The sequence below is a fragment of the Octopus sinensis genome, unplaced genomic scaffold (assembly GCF_006345805.1).
Source record: "Octopus sinensis unplaced genomic scaffold, ASM634580v1 Contig14555, whole genome shotgun sequence".
Taxonomy (NCBI): Eukaryota; Metazoa; Mollusca; class Cephalopoda; order Octopoda; family Octopodidae; genus Octopus; species Octopus sinensis.
In genome coordinates this window covers 141966-163051 of record NW_021833274.1, presented here as the reverse complement: position 1 = coordinate 163051, position 21086 = coordinate 141966, and the positions used below count along the sequence as shown (strand labels likewise).

General features: G+C 34.7%; 1 protein-coding gene across 1 annotated transcript; it reads left to right on the top strand.

The window, feature by feature from the left end:
* The first annotated feature begins 16415 nt into the window (after window positions 1-16415).
* On the top strand, window positions 16416-17379 carry LOC115230144 (innexin unc-9-like). The gene has a single exon (XM_036499517.1). The coding sequence runs from the start codon at window positions 16453-16455 to the stop codon at window positions 17377-17379; it is 927 nt and encodes a 308-aa protein (XP_036355410.1). The 5' UTR covers window positions 16416-16452.
* The last annotated feature ends 3707 nt before the right edge of the window (window positions 17380-21086 follow it).

Below are 21086 nucleotides of genomic sequence, written 5' to 3'. Positions count from 1 at the left end.
CCCATTTCAAACTCGCCGACAACAGTCGCGCCAGGAACTTGTGTAATTCCTCGGATCCCTCATTAAACAAGCGCATAGGGCGGGGGTGTCAAAGATACGGCCCCCGGGCCAGAGCTGGCCCGCGGACGATCTCAAATGGCCCGCGGTAAAAGTTTAAAAGTGTATTTAAAATCTAAAATTATTATTTAACACCAAATAAAAATACAAGAAAGTGAAAAAGTGAAAATAACAGGATTACTTCAACAGTTTGAGACACGTTTTGAAATTTTTCGTGAACTTGAAAAAGAATTTACTGTTTTTCGATCACCATTCACAGCAAATATTACACATCTTGCAGCTAACTTACAATTGGAAATTATTGATTTGAAATGTGACTCAGATCTGAAGAATAAATTTACTATGGTGGGCTTAGACACCTTTTATAAATATCTCTTGCCGAAGTATCCCAACTTAACAGCCTTAGCTGCAAAAATTTTGTCAATGTTTGGAAGTACATATCTATGTGAACAACTTTTCTCTTTAATGAACATAAACAAAACAAAATTTCGATCAAGACTCACCCACACTCATCTAAGTGAGATTCCAAGATTGACGGTAACTCAGGATTTCACTCCAGATATTGACGCTATTATGAAGAAAAAAAGATGTCAAGTTTTTGGAACATATTTTAATTATAAAAATTAATAAATGTGTTGTTAAATGATTTTAAATTATAAATTAAAAATCATAGTATGAATTTTGTTAAATCAAAAATAAATAGTCTGGCCCGCGGAGCCTAAAATTTTTTTAATCCGGCCCGCGGAAGAAATGAGTTTGACACTCCTGGCATAGGGAGCTTGTCGTGGCCCGGTGCGTTGTCTTTAGACGAACGGATATCCCAGGTCACCTCTCTTGTGGTGATTGGGTAGTGTTCCGATGGCAATGGGCACGACAGTGGCTTCGACATTGAGAATTGCATCGTCCCTTAAGAAGCCTTTTGGGTTACAGCCAAATATTCTGCGAAAATGTTCGGAATCTCCTCCAGCGAGGTAGGCATTCCGGATTGGTTGTGCAGCCTCGGCGGGGAGGACTTTCCTGCGAGGTTTGACACTTTGTGAAAACAGTCCCAGAAGTTTGGGTTTTTGTGGTTAAAATTTTTACAAGCCTTCTGCCATTTCCTGGCGGCGTCCACCTTTGTCCTGAAATTTATTTTTCCACTGATTTTAGAGACCATGTCCTTGAGCGTGGTCCGATCAAAGGGGTCCACACAGCGTCTAAGTTTGTTTCTCAGGCGCTTTCTCTCCAAGTCACTTTCGCGCACAGATTGGTTTTCACCGCCTGCCCAGCACGTAGTTTGGTTGCGTAGTTGGTGTGATAGTGGTGAATAAATTTGATTATTGCATTACTCGCAGAGTCAATATCGAGGGCTGAGTTGTAGCGGACCCTGATACTGTTGTCGCGTAGAAAGAAGCTTCTGCGGCCAGCTGATCTTCAAAAGAGAGAACCAAGTAAATTCGCGTTCTTGCCTTTCAATTCAGGCGTGAATTTTACCTCCATTGGTAGGTGGTGGGTCCCAATATCATCAGGGACTGTGAGCTCTTTCATAAGGTTGGCGACAGTGTACGTGCAGATACTTAAGCAAAAGTTGTCTGAGCCGTTGGGCAAGTGGTGGTTCGGGACTTCTGAGGTCCTGACAAATACACTGAGCTTGTCAGTGACTTTATTCAGTGTACGACCATCCTGGTTGGTCGTCCGACAGTCAAATGCCCTGTGCTTCGAGTTTAGGTCTCCAACGAGAAGACAGTGAGCTGTACTTAAGAAGAAGTGATTGATCAAACTGGTGCAGGAGGAGGAGTTTTTGGAATATAAGCATTCGACTTTTAGCCAAAAGGAATCGGTTTTCACTCCGAGGGAATGGAATTAACATAACTTGTCCTCGATGATAGTAAGGTTGCGGACTTGAGTTTTTCAAGATAGAACATGCATGAACCGGTTCCTGGTGTGAAGGAACTGCCCCATTTTATGTCCAGTGACCGGCATCCCGGGGGTTTCCGTTTCTATACCTAAATTAGGCTGCTGTTGCTGCTTTGGCAGATGGGCATCAACCGTAGCACGCCAGGTGCCCAATGTTGTTGCAATTAATGTTTTTGCAGCTGCGACGTTGGGGGTTGGCTTCGATTTTGGGCAGTGTTGTGCCATTCACAACGGATATGGCTTAAACCCGCAGTGATTCCAAAGCGGATGAGAATATTGGCCTCGGTTCTGGAGTCCAGCGAAAATTTTCCGAACGGAATGTCGGCTCGATTACGAGAGTACCTTTCGAACTTGATATCTGATTCGAGAATTTAAGGTTGAGGTCGTTGTTCGAGATCCAGTGAAAGATTTTCTTTAGGATCAAGACAGAGGCTTTCATAGTTACTGAGGCAAATTTATGGCGGCCTTCGAAAAACATTTTGGCTTTCGAGAACTCTGCCTTGAAAGCAGCTGCATTTTCGGTACATCGGAATTTTAAATGGATATTTTATTTAAAAATACCGAAAAACCTTCAAAATTTAAATCTTAGTTATTTATCGTTGTTTAGCACAGATAAAAAATGTAAATATTTATTTAGAAGATAATGAAATAATAAAGGAAATTTAAATGTATGAGTAATAAGCAAAGCATAATTTAACACTAAATTATTTTTACATAGTTTTTTATACAACTAATCAAATAAATTTTGCACATGTGTTATTCGCAGTTTCGTTAGTTGTATTGGCTGCAACATAATAAGAAGCACTAAGAGGCATAACTTGATTTTTATGTTGTCATATGCTTTGTACATTTTCTAATCAGTTTTTTATGAATTATGCGCAAATGATTACTTTTTTCCCCGACTGTTTTTATGATGAGTCTTTCATATGATGCGCATACATCAGATAAACAATATTAATCATGTTTTTAGTCTTTTTAGTAAAGCCTATCTAAAACTGGTTTAAATTTGTGAGGTTTAATTGCGCCATTTCTCGATCAGGTTTGTTTTTCAAAAGTTGCAGAAAGACTGGATCTTTCGAATCCTCATACACGAAAATGTTCTCGCTACTTGCCAGAGGTACATGTTTATTCTGTATATTTTTTTGATTTTTTTTGACTTGTATCGAAATACAGTCAAACTCCTCTAAACCGAGTACTCAGTATACCAGAATTCCCTAAAAATCGGTTTATACTTCTGCCACAATGATATGGTACCTATTCACCTCATAGGCCATCACTGCTATTTTATCCTTCAAATACCGGATTTCCGCTATTCAGAACACCTTTGGTCCCAACTTGAATTTTCAGTGGTCATGAACCTGCCTTCTAACATCAATATTTGATCTAATCATATTGATTGTTTTTTGCAAACAACGAAAGAATATATATTGCGAACAACTAGACTGAAAAACAAAAACTACAGAAGGAAACGATTACGCTGCGAATAAATGAATGAATTGAACCAAACATTTAAGCTTACACAAAAATTTTTCATTAAGTATTGAGTTGGATGCAGCATTGTATCAGACATATTTAAAAAGTAGATATTTATTAAGGACTATTCAATAACTACGCAAATTCTGCTAAAAATCACTTTGGAGTGGTTCTAGATAAGTGGTTCTCAACCTTTATTTTTGTATCGCCCCCTTGGAATTTTTTTCGCCCCTCCAATTTTTATATCGCCCCCTTATTTCAGTAGTAAAAATTTTTATTTAAAAAATAAGAGTTTTAATGAGATCCTTGTGGTTGATGAAGATTGACAAGTTTTTCAAAATTTGTACTTCTTTTCGTAAGTGTAATTCTAATGTCGCCTCTTTCTTCTATATTTAGTTTGTTTCTTTTTTTTCCGATCATACTATTCAGAGTGCTGAATCCTCTCTCTACGCAGTATGACGTAGGAAAACATAATATTATTGGCATCATTTTTTCACATAATTTCGGGAATTTCATTTTTATAGATTTTTCTCCCCTGAATTGTGTCAGGTTTTCATTTTTAAATTTTACTAGCTCGGCAGCTCGCTTCGCTCACCGCGACCTAGCTCCTGCGGAGGGCCTGTTTCATCAAACAACTATAAGTTTATGTAGATGTATAAAACTACCTGGTTTAATGTAACCCTATTCTATCGCCTGTTGATAAACGATGTTTGTCGTCCGTCCTTCCTTGGCATATATGAATAAATTTTCTCTTCTGCCTACCCTCGAGCATCCCACATACAGCTGTCCATGTGAAAAGCACTCACTCTCTAAAAATAACCCAACTACCTTTAATGACTGTCCCTGGGCCTTGTTTATTGTCATTGCAAACTTTTTTTTTCATTTTTTGTGGTCTATTTTTTTTATATTTAATTTTTTCATTTTTCCTTTGTAATTTCCTTTTTTTTCTTTTTTTATTTTTTTGTTTTTTACTGGCGGAAATGGGGCAGGGGGAGATGCGGCAGGCAAGAAAGCGACACACAAAAAAGATTTAATTAATTACCTTATTAAGCTGACCGTTTTTTCTTCAGCTTCGTTTTTCCTCCTTCGGTTATCTATTTAAAAAATTATTTTTGAATAATAAAAAAGTTTAGGAAAAGAGGCATACCGAAAATAAATTCTATCTTTACGAAAAACTCAAGTAAATAGTTAATATTTTTACGCAAATTCTTCTGATTGCGCTGTCAATTGGTGGTAAATTGTGTTAATGGTTGTGCTAATGTGGTTTCAACTATCAAAGTGTTTTTCAAAATCTGTTAATTGCACACTCTATTCAAGGTCGTGCGTCAATTGGTGGTAAATTGTGTTAATGATTGTGCTAATGTGGTTTCAACTATCAAAGTGTTTTTCAAAATCTGTTAATTGCACACTCTATTCAAAGTCGTGCAATCTGTGATTGCACATTCTGTCAAAGTCAAATATGATAATAGCTTTAATTTTGATTCATGGTCGATAATGATATATGCATTTAATTTTAAAGAGAAAAACATAGGATGAATTGAATTTCTTTATCGCGAATAATTGGGAGTTCATCATTGTTAATATTCTCGCTGTCGTTTTCATCAAGGATATTCTTAATACGTGAGATTTTTGCCTTGAAGGTTTTAATGGACCTCATCATGAATGTCGAGGACATTCGCGTTGTTCATTTTAATCAAAATGCAGAAAATAATTTTTTGATTTTTTGGGGGGAAGGTTTTAAGGACTTCATCATGTAAGTCGAGGACATTGTAGTTGTTCATTTTAACCAAAATGCAGAAAATTTTTTTTTAATTTTTTTTGGGAGGGAAGGTTTTAAGGACTTCATCATGTAAGTCGAGGACATTGTAGTTGTTCATTTTAACCAAAATGCAGAAAATTTTTTTTTAATTTTTTTGGGGGGAAGGTTTTAAGGACTTCATCATGTAAGTCGAGGACATTGTAGTTGTTCATTTTAACCAAAATGCAGAAAATTTTTTTTTAATTTTTTTTGGGGGGAAGGTTTTAAGGACTTCATCATGTAAGTCGAGGACATTGTAGTTGTTCATTTTAACCAAAATGCAGAAAATTTTTTTTTAATTTTTTTTGGGGGGGAAGGTTTTAAGGACTTCATCATGTAAGTCGAGGACATTGTAGTTGTTCATTTTAACCAAAATGCAGAAAATTTTTTTTAATTTTTTTGGGGGGGAAGTTTTAAGGACTTCATCATGTAAGTCGAGGACATTGTAGTTGTTCATTTTAACCAAAATGCAGAAAATTTTTTTTTAATTTTTTTTGGGGGGGAAGGTTTTAAGGACTTCATCATGTAAGTCGAGGACATTGTAGTTGTTCATTTTAACCAAAATGCAGAAAATTTTTTTTAATTTTTTTTGGGGGGAAGGTTTTAAGGACTTCATCATGTAAGTCGAGGACATTGTAGTTGTTCATTTTAACCAAAATGCAGAAAATTTTTTTTTATTTTTTTGGGGGGGAAGGTTTTAAGGACTTCATCATGTAAGTCGAGGACATTGTAGTTGTTCATTTTAACCAAAATGCAGAAAATTTTTTTTAATTTTTTTGGGGGGGAAGGTTTTAAGGACTTCATCATGTAAGTCGAGGACATTGTAGTTGTTCATTTTAACCAAAATGCAGAAAATTTTTTTTTTATTTTTTTGGGGGGAAGGTTTTAAGGACCTCATCATGTAAGTCGAGGACATCGTATTGCCAATTTGAAGTTGGTGTGCACACACAGACAGACAGACAGACACACAGACAGACACACAGACAGACAGACACACACCATACCATTTTATTATTAAGATTTAAACAAGGACGGATGACATTTTCTGCAATCGAATGGGCATTACCTATAAATTTGCGTCCCGACGGGATGACGACCTTTCCTTTTAGGGAAGGCAAGTCCCTGGTTTGGGATGCCACGTGTGTCGACTCTTTTTCGGCGACAATGCTTCCCAGGACTGTCGCAAACCCGGGTTCCGCCAGTGCGCTGGTTGAAGAGACAAAGATGACGAAATACCGGTGTATTTCGGACGCTTTTGAGTTTGCCCCCCTCGCCTTCGAAACCTCTGGAATCGTCGGAAAGGCTGCGACTCAACTCCTCACCGCCATTGGTAGAAAAATCTCCACAAAAACAAACGACCGAAGGGAGACGAGCTGGCTGTTCCAGCGAATCTCGGTTGCTGTGCTCCGCGGAAACTGCCACTCAATACGCAGCGCGGCATCGCTGAGCTGACCCTCAGGCCCTCGACAATTCCCTTAGCCACCCAATTGCTTACTTTTTTCTTACCTATAAATTAAAATAATAATGCAACCAGTTTTTGCGATTATCTCTGCAACTTTATATGAATAATAAGATAATCCAGAGACATTTTGAGATATATTTTTATTAAAGATTGACGGTAAGGTGTTTTTATTTTCAAAATTCTTTTTTAATTCTAGAAAAAAGTCTGGCTTTTTTCCAATTGAATTATGATGTTTTCGCTTTAAATGTTCAATCAAACGAGACGGTTTCATTGCCTCATTCGAAAAAATTGTACCACATTGAAGACAAAGTGGTTTATTAGGATCTTGAGGATCTTTAATAAATCCAAGAGAAATATATTCATCTTTATACATTCTGACTTTTTTTTGAACACGACCCATAAAGATAACTAGAAATCACGCTTAGAAATTTTAATAAAATATAATAAAAATATCATATTATTAATAAATATTATTAGACTGGATTATATATCTTTATTTTTTCAAAGATTATCGACTTCTAACATAAGATTTTAATTTTTCAAATATTAGCAATCAGCCATCGCCCCCCTGGCAGAAAAAATCGCCCCTAGGGGGCGAATCGCCCACCGTTGAGAACCACTGTTCTAGATAGCACATTCTAACAACTTTTGTTTGTCTGGACAAATTATCATCGACAAATTATCATCGTTCTTTACAAAATTGACACAGAAACTAATGCGACACACTTTTGAATTTTCTTTCTTTTTTTAAATGTCTAATTTTTATGTCAAAATTAATGTTGATCCACAGAATTGTCCGGTATAGAGGCGAGGCCTGTAAGATAAATTTTAGTATTTCATGAATTTTTATGATTTTGAATTTCTATATTTTTAAAGATTGACTGATAGGAAATGTTTTATAAAATCTTTTTGAATGCTTACCTAATTGGGAAGTTAATTGGCTCTTAATTTTTTAGAGTAACGACACAAAATTAAATTCATTTTGAAAAAATTTATTGACACCATAAATAAATTAAAAATTTTTAAATTCAAAATAGAGAGAATGGACCGAATTTAGTCATATTCTATTTTTAATTTAGTCCAGTTCGAATCTAGTCTAGCCACAATTTATAAAAAACCACAATTTATAAAAAGCTCTAGCCACAATTTATACAAAAAATATCTAGCTTATTTCTAAAACGTAATTCTTAAAACAAAGCCATCAGTATCAATTTTAAAAATGATTTTCATTGTGTTAGATTAAATGTTAAGTTATTAGTAATGATTAATATGAATAACCGATTGTTTATCGTCTAAATCAGACGTCACCAAACTACGGCCCGCGGGCCGGATCCGGCCCGCGACAACATTTTATCCGGCCCGCGCACTATTTCGAGATATTCAATTAATACCTTAATAATTAACTTAAATAAAACTATTTTGCAAGATTTAATTCGAAAAAAAACTTATCAGCATTAACGTTAAATTTTTCTTTGTTGCTATGTCTAATATGAAAAGAAAGGTTGACCGCGAATGCCGTGTATTCAATAAATTATGGGAATTGAAGTATTTTTTTGCGAAAGATGAATTAAAGCAGAAAGCTTATTGTTTAATATGCCACGAACATCTCTCTGTTATGAAGGAGTATAACATTCGACGTCATTATGAAACGAATCATGCTCCGATATATTCCAAGTACACTGGAAAGCTACGTGAGGATAAAGTTGAATCACTGAAACGCACTTTACAAATTCAACAAGGCCTTATAAAAAAAAATTTTGAAAATAATGAAAATGTAACAAGAGCTGGATACGAGATAACGAAAATTATTTCACAACACGGGAAACCCTTTAGTGATGGGATGTATATCAAAAATTGCATTATTGAAGCAGTTAATTGTTTGTGCCCACTAAATTCTTCCTTATTTGATGGAATAAGTTTGTCGGCGAGTTCTGTATCACGGAGAACTGAAGAGCTTGGAAAAAATATATATTTACAAATTTGTGAAAAGACAAGTAATATGTTGTGGTATTCTCTTGCATTGGATGAGTCAGTTGACATTTCGGGAACATCGCAACTTCTTTTTTGGAATTATCAAAGAATTAAAACATCATTTTTTACATAAGTTTTCTGAACTTGACAAAATTGAAAGCGATATAATTTTGTTCGAAAATCCATTTTCTTGTAATGTTGAAAATGTTCAACATGAATTACAATTAGAAGTGATTGACTTACAATCAAATGAACAGCTCAAAGATTGTCACAGACGGACCAAACTCGCTGAGTTCTACGAATATCTCAAGGATGATGAGTTTCCGAGACTAAAGAATTTTGCGATAAAGATGATTTCTATATTTGGCACAACTTACCAATGTGAGCAAACGTTTTCGAGGATGAAATATGTTAAGTCTGCCCATCGTGCAAGATTGACTGACGGACACTTAAAATCAATTCTCATGATAGGATGCAGCAATTTAAAACCAAATATTGATGAACTTATCAAAAAAAGATCACAGTTCCATAGCTCTCATTAAAATTTTTGTTTACTTTATTTTTGTTTAAATTAGTTTTTATTGTAAAAAACACACTTATGAATTTCTAGTAAAATTATAATCCTATGCACGTGCTCCGGCCCGCGTTCATTGTGTTGGGGTCAATCCGGCCCGCGAGTGCAAAAAGTTTGGTGACCCCTGGTCTAAATTAAAAAAAAGTGAGAACTTTTTTTCCCAAAAATCGTCATCGTCAGGACTCTAAAAATTGGCTCTATGATATTACCGGGCAACGTAAGAAGTCCCCTGATCGTTCTATTGCTTTTTCTAAAGCCGACCTAACTTCACTCATGAATTCTCCAATAGTTTTTTGTTCAGCCTTTTCCCACTCATCCATTTTTATATTTTTTGTTTTTTTAGCGAAAACTATTTATAACAAAATTATCACGCGGTAAATACATTATAGTGAAATTGAAAGTTTCGCTTTTCCATATTTACTTGTATCAAATTTGATTAATTAAAATTATTTATCGGATTAAAAGTCAATATTTTTTCTAATCTGCTAAAAAAAGAAAATAGACAACAAAAATTATATATTTCCTTATTTAATTGATGCAACAATAATTATTATTTGAACACAGTATGTGATTTTAATCGCTATTTTCTACCAGCAGGTTATGTAACCACAGTAAATTAACAAATTAAAATTAAGTTTAGACATCAGATTATATAAGTCTATCAGCAATTTTCTAATTAAACATGAAAATTAAATTCTATACGTATTCCTGATTCATTAGTTATTATTTTTAACAAAATTTATGCAAACCAACAATCTGGTAATTTCCATTGCTCATAAAAAAATTTATAATTAAAATATCATCTGCGTAAATGATCATCTCCATGTTAGGATGATCTATTTGAAAAATGTCGTACATCAAACAGTTAAATAAAAGTGGACAGATCCCTGTGGAACTCCTCTCTTAAGAAAAATTCCTATCGACAATTGGTTTTCAATCCGTAGTAATTCACTTTCCAAGTTCATTTTTGACTTCTTAACTTTTAATAAGCTTAGTCTACTTGTGGTTTTAGTTCCGAAACTTTTTATTATGGATAGTCATAACATCAAAATTTTTGATATTCACCGCTTCATATTATTTGTTAGCAATACAATTTAACCCAAGCGTGCTATTTATCGCACTTTACACAGGTTCAATGCAATTGTGCAATAGCGCATCAATTGGAATATATAATAAAAGAGTTAGGGACAGTATACACTCAATAATGGGTTGATAGTATAATATTAGTTACATATTCCAATATACCAAGAATATATCTTACGCCTAAAGTCTATGGAATTAAAATGTACAAATTCACCACTATAAAATCGATTTTTGTATGAAAAGAAAAACCTTTTTTCCATAGTCCTCAAGATAACCTAGAATATTATTTCTCATTCTTTCATCCAAATAATTGATCTAATCAAGATTTAGTATTTAAATTCTTGAGTATTTGCCAATGTTGCTGATATTATAACCAAGAAATACATCCTCAGTGAGAACTGTTCCCGTTCGTAATTTCATCATTTGTAGAAGATGGTCTCTCCCCACATCATTTTCAACATAAGGCCGGTCACACAAACTACTTAAGCCATTCTCAACAATAAACAATCCTAATCGATTACCACTTAGAAGCTGAAAGCGGCTAAGCTCTTTGGACGTTAAAATTTAAAAATTTGAAGAATTTTTAATCTTAAATAAACAATTTCCACCATGATTTGACTTCACGTACCAATATGCAGTATGCCTCGCATTTACGTCCCCAACAAGAATTGAATTTTCATTTACTTCCATAAAATTTTTGACTTTGCAAACGAACTGGTGTTCTATGAAACAAAAGTAAAAATCATTTCCTTGCTTGTGCCACCCTCTCCTGGATGCGTTTTGTTAATCGCTTCCAAGTCCCTCTGTTCAGGTGCTCGAGATCGTCTGCTGATTTAAATCCTTTTTCAATCAAAGTTAGGTCTTGATGCAGGAAGGTTGCTTGAGTGATTCACTCTTTTCAAACTCTCTGTTCACAAAAACTTTTATGTGTGAATGGAAAATGAAAGAAAGCTTGTGCCAAACTCTTTTTCCAAACAAAAAAAGGAAATTACTGACAAACTACACTCCTAATGAAAATAATTTAGTTGATTATAATTTAACGATTCAAATTGAATAACTAATTTATAAGAAGGACTAGAGAAAACTGGTCATTGGCAGATAGCCAGAATATTGCCTCTGACTATAGCCATGGATATTCTTTCGGTTAGATACCCGACGAAAAGTACGCCTACTATATCTAATTACCTATCCAATTACTTTTTCCCGACATTAAAAGGATATACAAACCAGTTCCATATGGTTTGATATGCTGTAGTGCAAATTTTTTTCCTACTATGGATCATAAAATATGACCTTACATTAAATGTTTTCTGCCTTCTTTAACAAAATGTCTGTTATCTAGCATTACTCCCTCCTGTACAATATTAAGTTGGTCTCTTCAGACATCGAGACTAATTTAGTTATGAAAAAAGGATATAAAAACATGCTCGAAAACAAAAGAAGTTGGTCTTTTAACGGAGAACTTTTATAAGTGAGGGATTGTAGTATATCTGGTGTCTCCATTAGAGCGGATCACTATATTGAAAGAATGTTTTATTTATATTATAGTTTTATTAATTGAATAAAATATTTACCGCGCGCAATTTATTTAGTGTGGGTTTCTTTAATTAACATTTGTGTGTTATAAAATGGCAAAATCTGTTAAAAGATTTACACCAAATCAAATTCCCGACTCAGTTAGTTTTAATATCATTTAAAATAGGATTATCCCCTACCAAAACGTCCCTTAATAGATCAACAAGTGAATAAAGTCGACTCAATTCCTAGTCAAATTACTACGTAATAAACTAAATGATAATACTTTAGTAATTTTTCTCAACGTCACATGGGAATGTATAAGCCAGCCATGTTTTATCTCGAGCCTGGTTCGGGTTTCATATGATGTTACTGTAATTTTTAAATGGTTTTTTTCTTTAAACATGTAAAATTAAAACTAATCTATTATTACTATAAGTAAACGATGAAGTAATTGCATTACTTTATACTTTCTAGTAATTTATTTGTGTTCCTGTATTCATAACACCTGGCCTCTTACAAGATAAAAAAGCTGAGGTCAACTATTTTCATTGAGAACATAAATCGACTTTTAAGTTTACTTTAATGTTTTTAAATCATACAATTGCTTTTGAGAATATGAATAAGACAAAAACAGATTAGTTTTTTTTGTAACAACTGCGTGTTATTTGGTCGTGGTAAATAATAAATTGTGTTTATTTATATTGGTGTAATCTCAAAAATCAGATTTGACATAATATGAACAATTATGTTTAGAAATATGAGCCAAATAACTTTTAAAAAATCAAGTTTCAAGATTTTTTTTTTATCAATAACGTGTAATTAACAAATAGTTATTAACTAACTAAATTCCCGGCATCGTAAATGGAAACACAGTTTCCACGTACTATGGCCAAGGAAATCCTTTCGAAAAGCCACTTGGACTCGCGTGGGTCTCCCCGTTTATGGGAGATCATGCGGCCAAGCTTTTTAGAAAGGAAAGAGACTTTTCGCCGATGACGCCGGAAGTCTCGACGGCGATGGGAGTGAACAGATACCGTTCAGAGAGCTCCTTGTACTTTCCAATCTTCATCTTCTCAGTTTTGCGAGAGACTGAGCCAGGCTCGACAGCTGAAGAAGGAAGGTTGAGCTCCGAGAAAGTGTCTGAACACGTCGCATCCCATAACAGAGACTTGCCGAACTCAAACGGGAAAGTCGATAGGCCGTCGGGTCTTTTTCCGTCTCCCCTCGCAAGCCCAACGGGTTCAAGGATTGATGGAATCCCAGCGGCCGTGAGCCCCCTCTGAATAACGTCGTTAAGTGCTGCATGGCGTGGTGCGCGCCCTGCACTGCGACGACAGGAAAGGGGATGTAGACCAAAACGGTCAATGACAGCACCACAACGACATTTGTGTATTTCGCAGATTTCCAATCCAAGACGCAATGATAAACCAATTCGTAGGCAATCTTTGTCTAGTAGGTTACCGGTGGAAGGGACAGGGAGAGCATCCAGCCAGGCCCCACTCCCTGTGCAGCAGCCTGCGCGGAGACATGCAAGTCTGTGCTGATCGAAATTTTTGCGTAGATGTACGTCAAGAGCTTCACAAGAAATGGCATCCCATTGAGCTTGGATACACGGGTCACTGGGTCTTTTGTTGTACAATGAATCTCAAAGGTCCAGAGCGGCCACGTGATCAACTGACATTTTTCGTTCGGGAAGGTTTCTGAGAACGATGTCAGTGAGGGCACGGGATGATTCCAGGGACGAGAGGAAGGCAGGAAGAGCCAGATAAACGGGCGAACGAAGGCCAATCCCCTCGAGATTAACAGGCAGGGAAGATTGAAGCCACCCCAGAGCGTCGAAATGGATGTTGCACAGATACTCGGCTCCAGACTTCAAGATAGAATCGATATCGGATAACAGATTAGGCATGCGAAAACAAGGAGAACTCCTTAGGGTGTACAAAAGCCTCGGAGTTGAGAAATAGTTACGCATAAGAAAGAACCCGACGTGGGCATCAAAATTCAAATCAATTTTTGGAAAATGATTATTGATTTTTTGTTTACCGAATTTTGATGTTATCACTAGGGCGATCGCACTTCAAGACATGTTCTGAGTATAAATTTGCTATGACTGATTTCAACAACCCTAAATGTTAGCTAACAACTTTTTTTATTGGGTCAGAAGATACACGTCCTTCTGCTGATACTTACCGAATGGAGTCATGCAAAGCTCAGTTCTATTGCCAGCTCTTTTCAACTTCCATTTAAGTGAAGCACCAGTCACCAAGAATACATTACTATTCTTATACGCAGACAACATAATCATTGAATCAAGAAATAGCAATCTATAAAAGGCCACCAACTACTTGCAATTTATATAAACAACAACTATCTAAACTGATATACAAACAATTCATCCAAACAACAATTATCCATCTCACTATCTAAATCAACCGCAACACTCTTCACGACCAACAAACGTGAACTCAACCATAAACCATCACTCTTTATATTTGGAAATCGTTTACTCACAAAAAAATCCCCAAATTTTTGGGTTTCACTTATAATCAATCTCGAAGTTTCTCTACCCACATGAATACAATATTTACTAAAGCCAGGCGCAAGCTGCATCCACTACTTGCAGTCTCTGATTATTTTGTTTGATAAGCAAAGGAAAGTTTAAAACTGATATACAAAAACTTTATTTAAATTACAATGAACTATGCCTACCCTTTCTTGTCTCCGTCTCTTGAGAATTTACAATGCTTGGCTTAAAAAGATAACCGGATGTTTAAAATCTTCCCTTATTGAGCACCTCCATTATGAAACAAAAATCCTGCCTATTGCTGACCATCTTAAATGCGTGGGCTCTACTTTTAGATGAATCCTGGACTGTTTACCACCCGGCTCATAATCTTTGTAAAACCGTCGACAAAAAGAAAATACGTGCTACCTGTGCAGATCTGGAAAAAACTCTGTTGAAAATTTTCTTGGGCAACAGAAAAAAAGATCAGCATTAATATACGACCTAATCTTCACAAGGGCCATCTGGAGATTATCACTTAACAAAATACTAAAGAACCTTCCCCGGAAATTGATGAATCAGAATCACTTTTTGATTTTTTCATTACAAATTATTGACGAATCGTTTAACGGCTTGTATTCAACCTGTTAGCCTTTTCTTTTAATGCCTCGCTACCACTGAGGGTCGCATTCATTCTTTAGATCCTAATCGCTCTCATGTCCCGTAGCTTTTTACAGTAGGATGAAAGCAGGCTTCATGGATGGCTATTCATTTACAGGAAAAGTATGCTTGTCTCTCACTTAAAATTTATTATTTGTCATTGTTTAAGCAAGTCTTCTAGTGTAAGTATCCCTAAACATTCGTCAACGGACAGTCTCACGTGAGTTGAAATATTTGCTAGAGATAGATCTCCGTGGGTCAGAGTTACCATCCATATCTACTGTGACCATCTTTTTTGATATTTGAAACTCCAGGTCACAATGGGAAATATAAATGAGTGAAAACTGAGAAATCACAAAGCCATATAATAGGAAAAATTTATTTAAAAAAAACGAGTCTTTAAATTGGTTCATAAACTGGCTTTATCCGGTCTATTATCGAAATCCATTTATAATTAAGGTTTTCAGACAAACAGGTGGAGGAAATTTCATAAAGTCTATGCAATTCTTTTTGCAATAAAACGAATCGAAGTGCTCACCAAATACTGCAACTGATAGATAAATTTGATGCAGTCAAATTTTTAAGAAGGCTGCTCACCTTGAGTTCGCGATGATCAGTTTTGAAGAACTCCATAAATATAGAGCAAGTACTCGCTGTACCCAGGTGATGCTCTTAATATGAAACAGTCATTTTGTCGTTGATTAAATTGGTAATGTAAAAACTAGCAGTTTTACATTTTTGTTTATATGAAAATACATTTTTTTAATTTTAGATTAGATATAAAACCACAAATAAATTTTTAAAGGCAAATAACTAGTGTAAATAATTTTTTAAAAAGCATTTGTTGACCTTATATTACTTTTTAATTGTAGGTAGGAACAACTTACAGAAATGATTCCCCAATAAGTGTATTCTAATTATTAGAATCTTTAAATTAAATATGAATCTGGGAAAAGTCTATCATTTAATCCTTTGAGGGTAAAAATGATCTAAATTCAGATAATTTTTGAGATATCTTTTTTATTCATTTTTATAAAAATGTTTTTTAATGTTTTTATTGGATTTCAAATAATTCAAATCTGCTTAAAATTTATTTTTGCAACACATATACTAGTATTTGTCGTATCTATTTTAAGATTAAAAGTTTATTATCAAATATATATAAGATTTTGCCGCAATGTAGATTGCCTATCAGATGGATTTGTATGACATAGTCTACTACAGTGTAAATGTTCGAGCAGACGACGACAGGACTGATCGTCTCAATCATACTTATTCGTCAATGCTTCTGATTTTATTCACAGTCGTAGTATCGACTTATCAATATATCGGAACCCCAATCAAGTGTTGGTGTCCAGCACAATTTACATGTTTGTACCAATTAATTCTTTAATTAAGTTAATTATGTTGCATATACTAATGATATATGCTGGGTGAAAAACACATATTATATCCCTATGGACCAATATATTCCTGAAACCGAAGACCTTGATTCCAAGCCTCAACTTAACTACTATCAATGGATGCCTTTTATCCTGCTTGGATTGGCCTTTCTCTATCAAATTCCATGCCTATTTTGGAGGGCTAATAATGAGAAAAGTGGAATGAGCCTTGACAGCATGATCAGAGTGGCAAACAAGTATATTGAAGCAGGTAACACTGGGGACAGAGATAGGTTTGTTAAATTATCTACGATGCATTTTCAACAATATTTTGAAATGAGAAAGCGGAGGAATGAAGAAAAAACAGTAGATATTATAAAAGAACTTATGGCCATTACATTTTGTTGTGGAGGTAAAAAATATGGCCGCTACCTCAGTTGGTTGTACATCTTAACAAAATGTATGTACTTTGTCAACACGGTCGCTCAGTGCATACTCACAGACATTTTGCTATCGAATGGGGCAATTAGTTTTTACGGAATTCGTTTACTCCACAACTTTAAATACGGGAAATCTTATGAAGTTTCTAACTATTTTCCCAAAAGCACTTATTGTGACGTTCATATACGGGAACTGGGATACCAAATCAAAGGACATCGTTACACAGTGCAGTGTGTGCTTCCTATAAATTTGTTCTCTGAGGCCATTTTTGGCTTCTACTGGTTCTGGCTAGTCATAATGGTCTGTTCCAACGTGTACAGTCTAGTCAAGTGGTGTTGGTACTTTGTGTCTACGAATAGCAGTGTTCAATACATAAGAAAACACATTCGAGATGATCTTGTTGATCAAGGAAATTTGAGGGACTTTGTGAAGGATTTTTTAATGCAAGATGGGGTTTTTGCCATTAGAATAATTTCTAATAACTCCACGGATCCTTTGGTGACTGACCTAGTCAGTTCTATCTTCGAGAACTATAAGATTCGCAGGCTTCCCTCTGAATAAGTTCATGATAAAACTTTTATTTCTTTAAATTGACTTTATTCTTTGTGGACTTTTAAATCAAATATTTATCCCGGGCTATTTTTAGTGTAGATTCTTTGATGAAAATTTGTGTTTTATTAAATGGAAAAATCTGTTAAAGAATACATGCAGTTTAAATTCTCTAAAAAAGGGATATGCCCTTTCTTTTTAAAAGGACCTAAACTCAAAGTTGTTATTTGGGATAAATGGACACAAAATCACTCAAAATAAACTGCAGCCATCGGAAATTATACTGAAAGGTCTCCCGATTTAGGAGGTCGTAAAGCATTCCCACACACCTGGTAGCAAGGTGATTAACGATCTCTTTGGATGAGTTGTAGTGGCTACATTTATTTTCTTTGATATTAAAAAACAAGTTTCCGTCTTGCAGCAGGCACAGGCTTTCTTCAGTCTGAAGGTAAATGTTTGCATGGATTAGCCATTCACAAGATTCATTACATCAACTTCAGTATTCTTCAGACATTGCACAAAATAGAGTGAAAGGGTTTCTTTTTTCCGTAAATGTTCACGTTGGATGTTTATCAGATTCTTTATTGTCAATTCATTTACATTTCCAGTATTGAATTTTTAGAGATAAGAATTCTGCGACAGTAGCCATATGTGTTTTCTTTAAATTAATAACCTGCAGAATTCCCGCTTTTTTCAGTCAGTAGTTTGTTTCATGTTTCAAATCACCATAAAATTGGAAACACATTTTCTCCGCTTTATTACTAACTGTTTCTCTCGAATTCCTTTCTTGTTAAACAGTTAGTTTGACGTCTTTAAGAAATTCTTGTATTTCTTTTCGTAATATAAATGCTCTCTTTAATAACTTTTGAAAGCAATAAAAGAGTCTTAAATCCAGAGTCATTTTCTTTGCATAATTCAGCAAATAGGCGAATTGGGTGTTTCGTTTAATATAACTTATCGTTTTTATCATGAAATTCATAACATTTTTTGGATCATTAGGCATTGTTTTCTTCATCAATGCACGACGGCAAAACAAGAAATGTATGCCAATAACATTTGGGGATTTTTCCTCGACTTAATCTTGTTAATTAAAATTGACAAAATATTCTCAGGGAATTGATTTATTTGTCCTCTAACAGTATCATTTTATGTGAGATATGTTTCAGAATGTGAAGTTGAGAACTTCCGAGCATGTTAGAAATGATATCTGTACGACAAGGTATTACTCTCCATCCTATGGATTTCTTTGCAAAAGAATTTTTCGTACTGATTTGATAAAAGGTTTTCAAGCACGATGAAATATTTTTGGATAAATTGCTCGGCTTAAGTAAAGTAGACCCAAGACCTCAGGACACTAATTTTAAAAATTATATATAATTAGACTAACATAAATTACGAAAAATGTTTCTGCGGTCCAAAAATCCTGAGTTGCCACCGAGATATCTTTTGGGTCACTTTGCGGTCCACAAGGAGGACAACACGATTCGTAGAGATATGCCTACCAAATATCTCATTAACCTGCAAGAGTAGTGAGTTATCGTTACTCTGATGTTCTTGTTCAGAACACGAGTGGAATCCTGTCGGCGTAACCGCAGCGCCAGTTCTCCCCCACGAGCCAGGAAGGGAGATCTTGACCAGCTTCTTCAGTGCATTCAACGATAAGTTCGAACTAAATCGTTGACTGAAGCACTGAAGCAAGGTAGGCCCCCCATTTCTGCTCTTGGGAAAAAACAGATTTAACCTAGTCTTTCCGGATCATGCACTCAGTATCTTTTGCAATGACAAGAATGATGTTCTGTCCATCGGACGTCTGCCTCTCCGATGCAGGTTGTCCATCCTGTTCAAAGTATATTATTCCATTTGCAACGACATACCTATGTGAGTCAGGATTCAGCTCTCTTTTGGTAATTAAAACTAAATAAAAAAATCGCCATAATCATGAACATGACATTCGTATTGTCATTATCAACAAAATGCTAAAATTTGACAAAATCATTAAAAATAAATAAGATCAAAGAAAACATTAGTTCTTTACTTTTGTTCTCGTTTTTGTGTTACTGTATACCAGGGGTGTCAAACTCATTTCTTCCGCGGGCCGGATTAAAAAAATTTTAGGCTCCGCGGGCCAGACTATTTATTTTTGATTTAACAAAATTCGTACTACGATTTATAATTTATAATTTTAATTTAAAATCATTTAACAACAAATTTATTAATTTTTATAATTAAAATATGTTCCAGAAACTTGACATCTTTTTTTCTTCATAATAGCGTCAATATCTGGAGTGAAATCCTGAGTTACCGTCAATCTTAGAATCTCACTCAGATGAGTGTGGGTGAGCCTTGATCGAAATTTTGTTTTGTTTATGTTCATTAAAAAAAAAGTTGTTCACATAGATATGTACTTCCAAACATTGACAAGATTTTCTCAGCTAAGGCTGTTAAGTTGGGATACTTCGGCAGGAGATATTTATAAAAGGTGTCTAAGCCCACCATGGTAAATTTATTCTTCAGATCTGAGTCACATTTCAAATCAATTTCTTCTCTTTTCTAATTTTTCCCATCAAATTATTGTATTCATGAGCATGGTAGGTTTGGTAATGTCGTCGAATGTTATATTCATTGACAACTGAAATTTCTTGTCTACAGACCAAACAAGTAGGTTTACGATTTAAATCGGCAAAGAAATATTCCAGGTTCCACTTTTTTTGAAAAGATCTGCATTCTGTATCAACTTTGCGCTTTGTTGAAAAAGGCATCAGTACAAGACAAGAGAAACAATTAGAATAATATAAATCCAAAAAACAATTAATTATTTTTTAAGTAATAATTTTTGTATTTTTATTTATATTCTAGAATCTAAATTCTTGTATTTTTATTTGGAGTTAAATAATAATTTTAGATTTTAAATACACTTTTAAACTTTTACCGCGGGCCATTTGAGATCGTCCGCGGGCCGTATCTTTGACACCCCCGCTGTATACTTTTGTTAATTTAAACTTTATTTTGTTTATTGTTAAATTTTCATTTTTTGATTAACAAACTACTGATCACTCTTCTTTAATGGTGAACATCAAAATATTTAAATAGAAAACAAAACATTGTTCAGAGAAAGACCTAGAGTCGCCATTCCCGTTGCTCTAAACAATGATCTTAATGATTTGGAAGAAAACTTAAATGTGCGAAAAACCTAGAAGAACTAAGAGCAGAAGCAAGGAACAAATACCGATAAAGAAATCAGATGAATAGAATTTCGAAACGGGATTTTAGTTAATTTACATTTTTTGGTCCTGTGAATGTGCTTTTAATAATAATCAAATTATTTGCGTGACAAAAAAAGCTGGAGTGATTACAAAATACTGCAAATAATAGTTAAGTTGGATGCAGATTGTTTTTATGAGGGCTGCTCATCTTGAGTTCCCGATGATCAGTCTTGCAAAACTTCATAAACATAGAGCAAGTACTTGCTGTTCTCAAGTGATGCTCTTAGTATGAAACAGTTTTTGTCGTTAATTAATTTTGTCATCTAGAAACTATCAATATCATATTTTTGTTGACATGAAAATATATAATTTTTTATTTTTAGATTAGATATGAAACCACAAATAAATTTTTAAAATAAACTATTGTAAATAATCTCTAAGAAAAGCATTTTTGACTTAATATTACTTTTAAATTGCATGTAGGAACAACTACGAGAGTGATTCCCCGATAAGTGT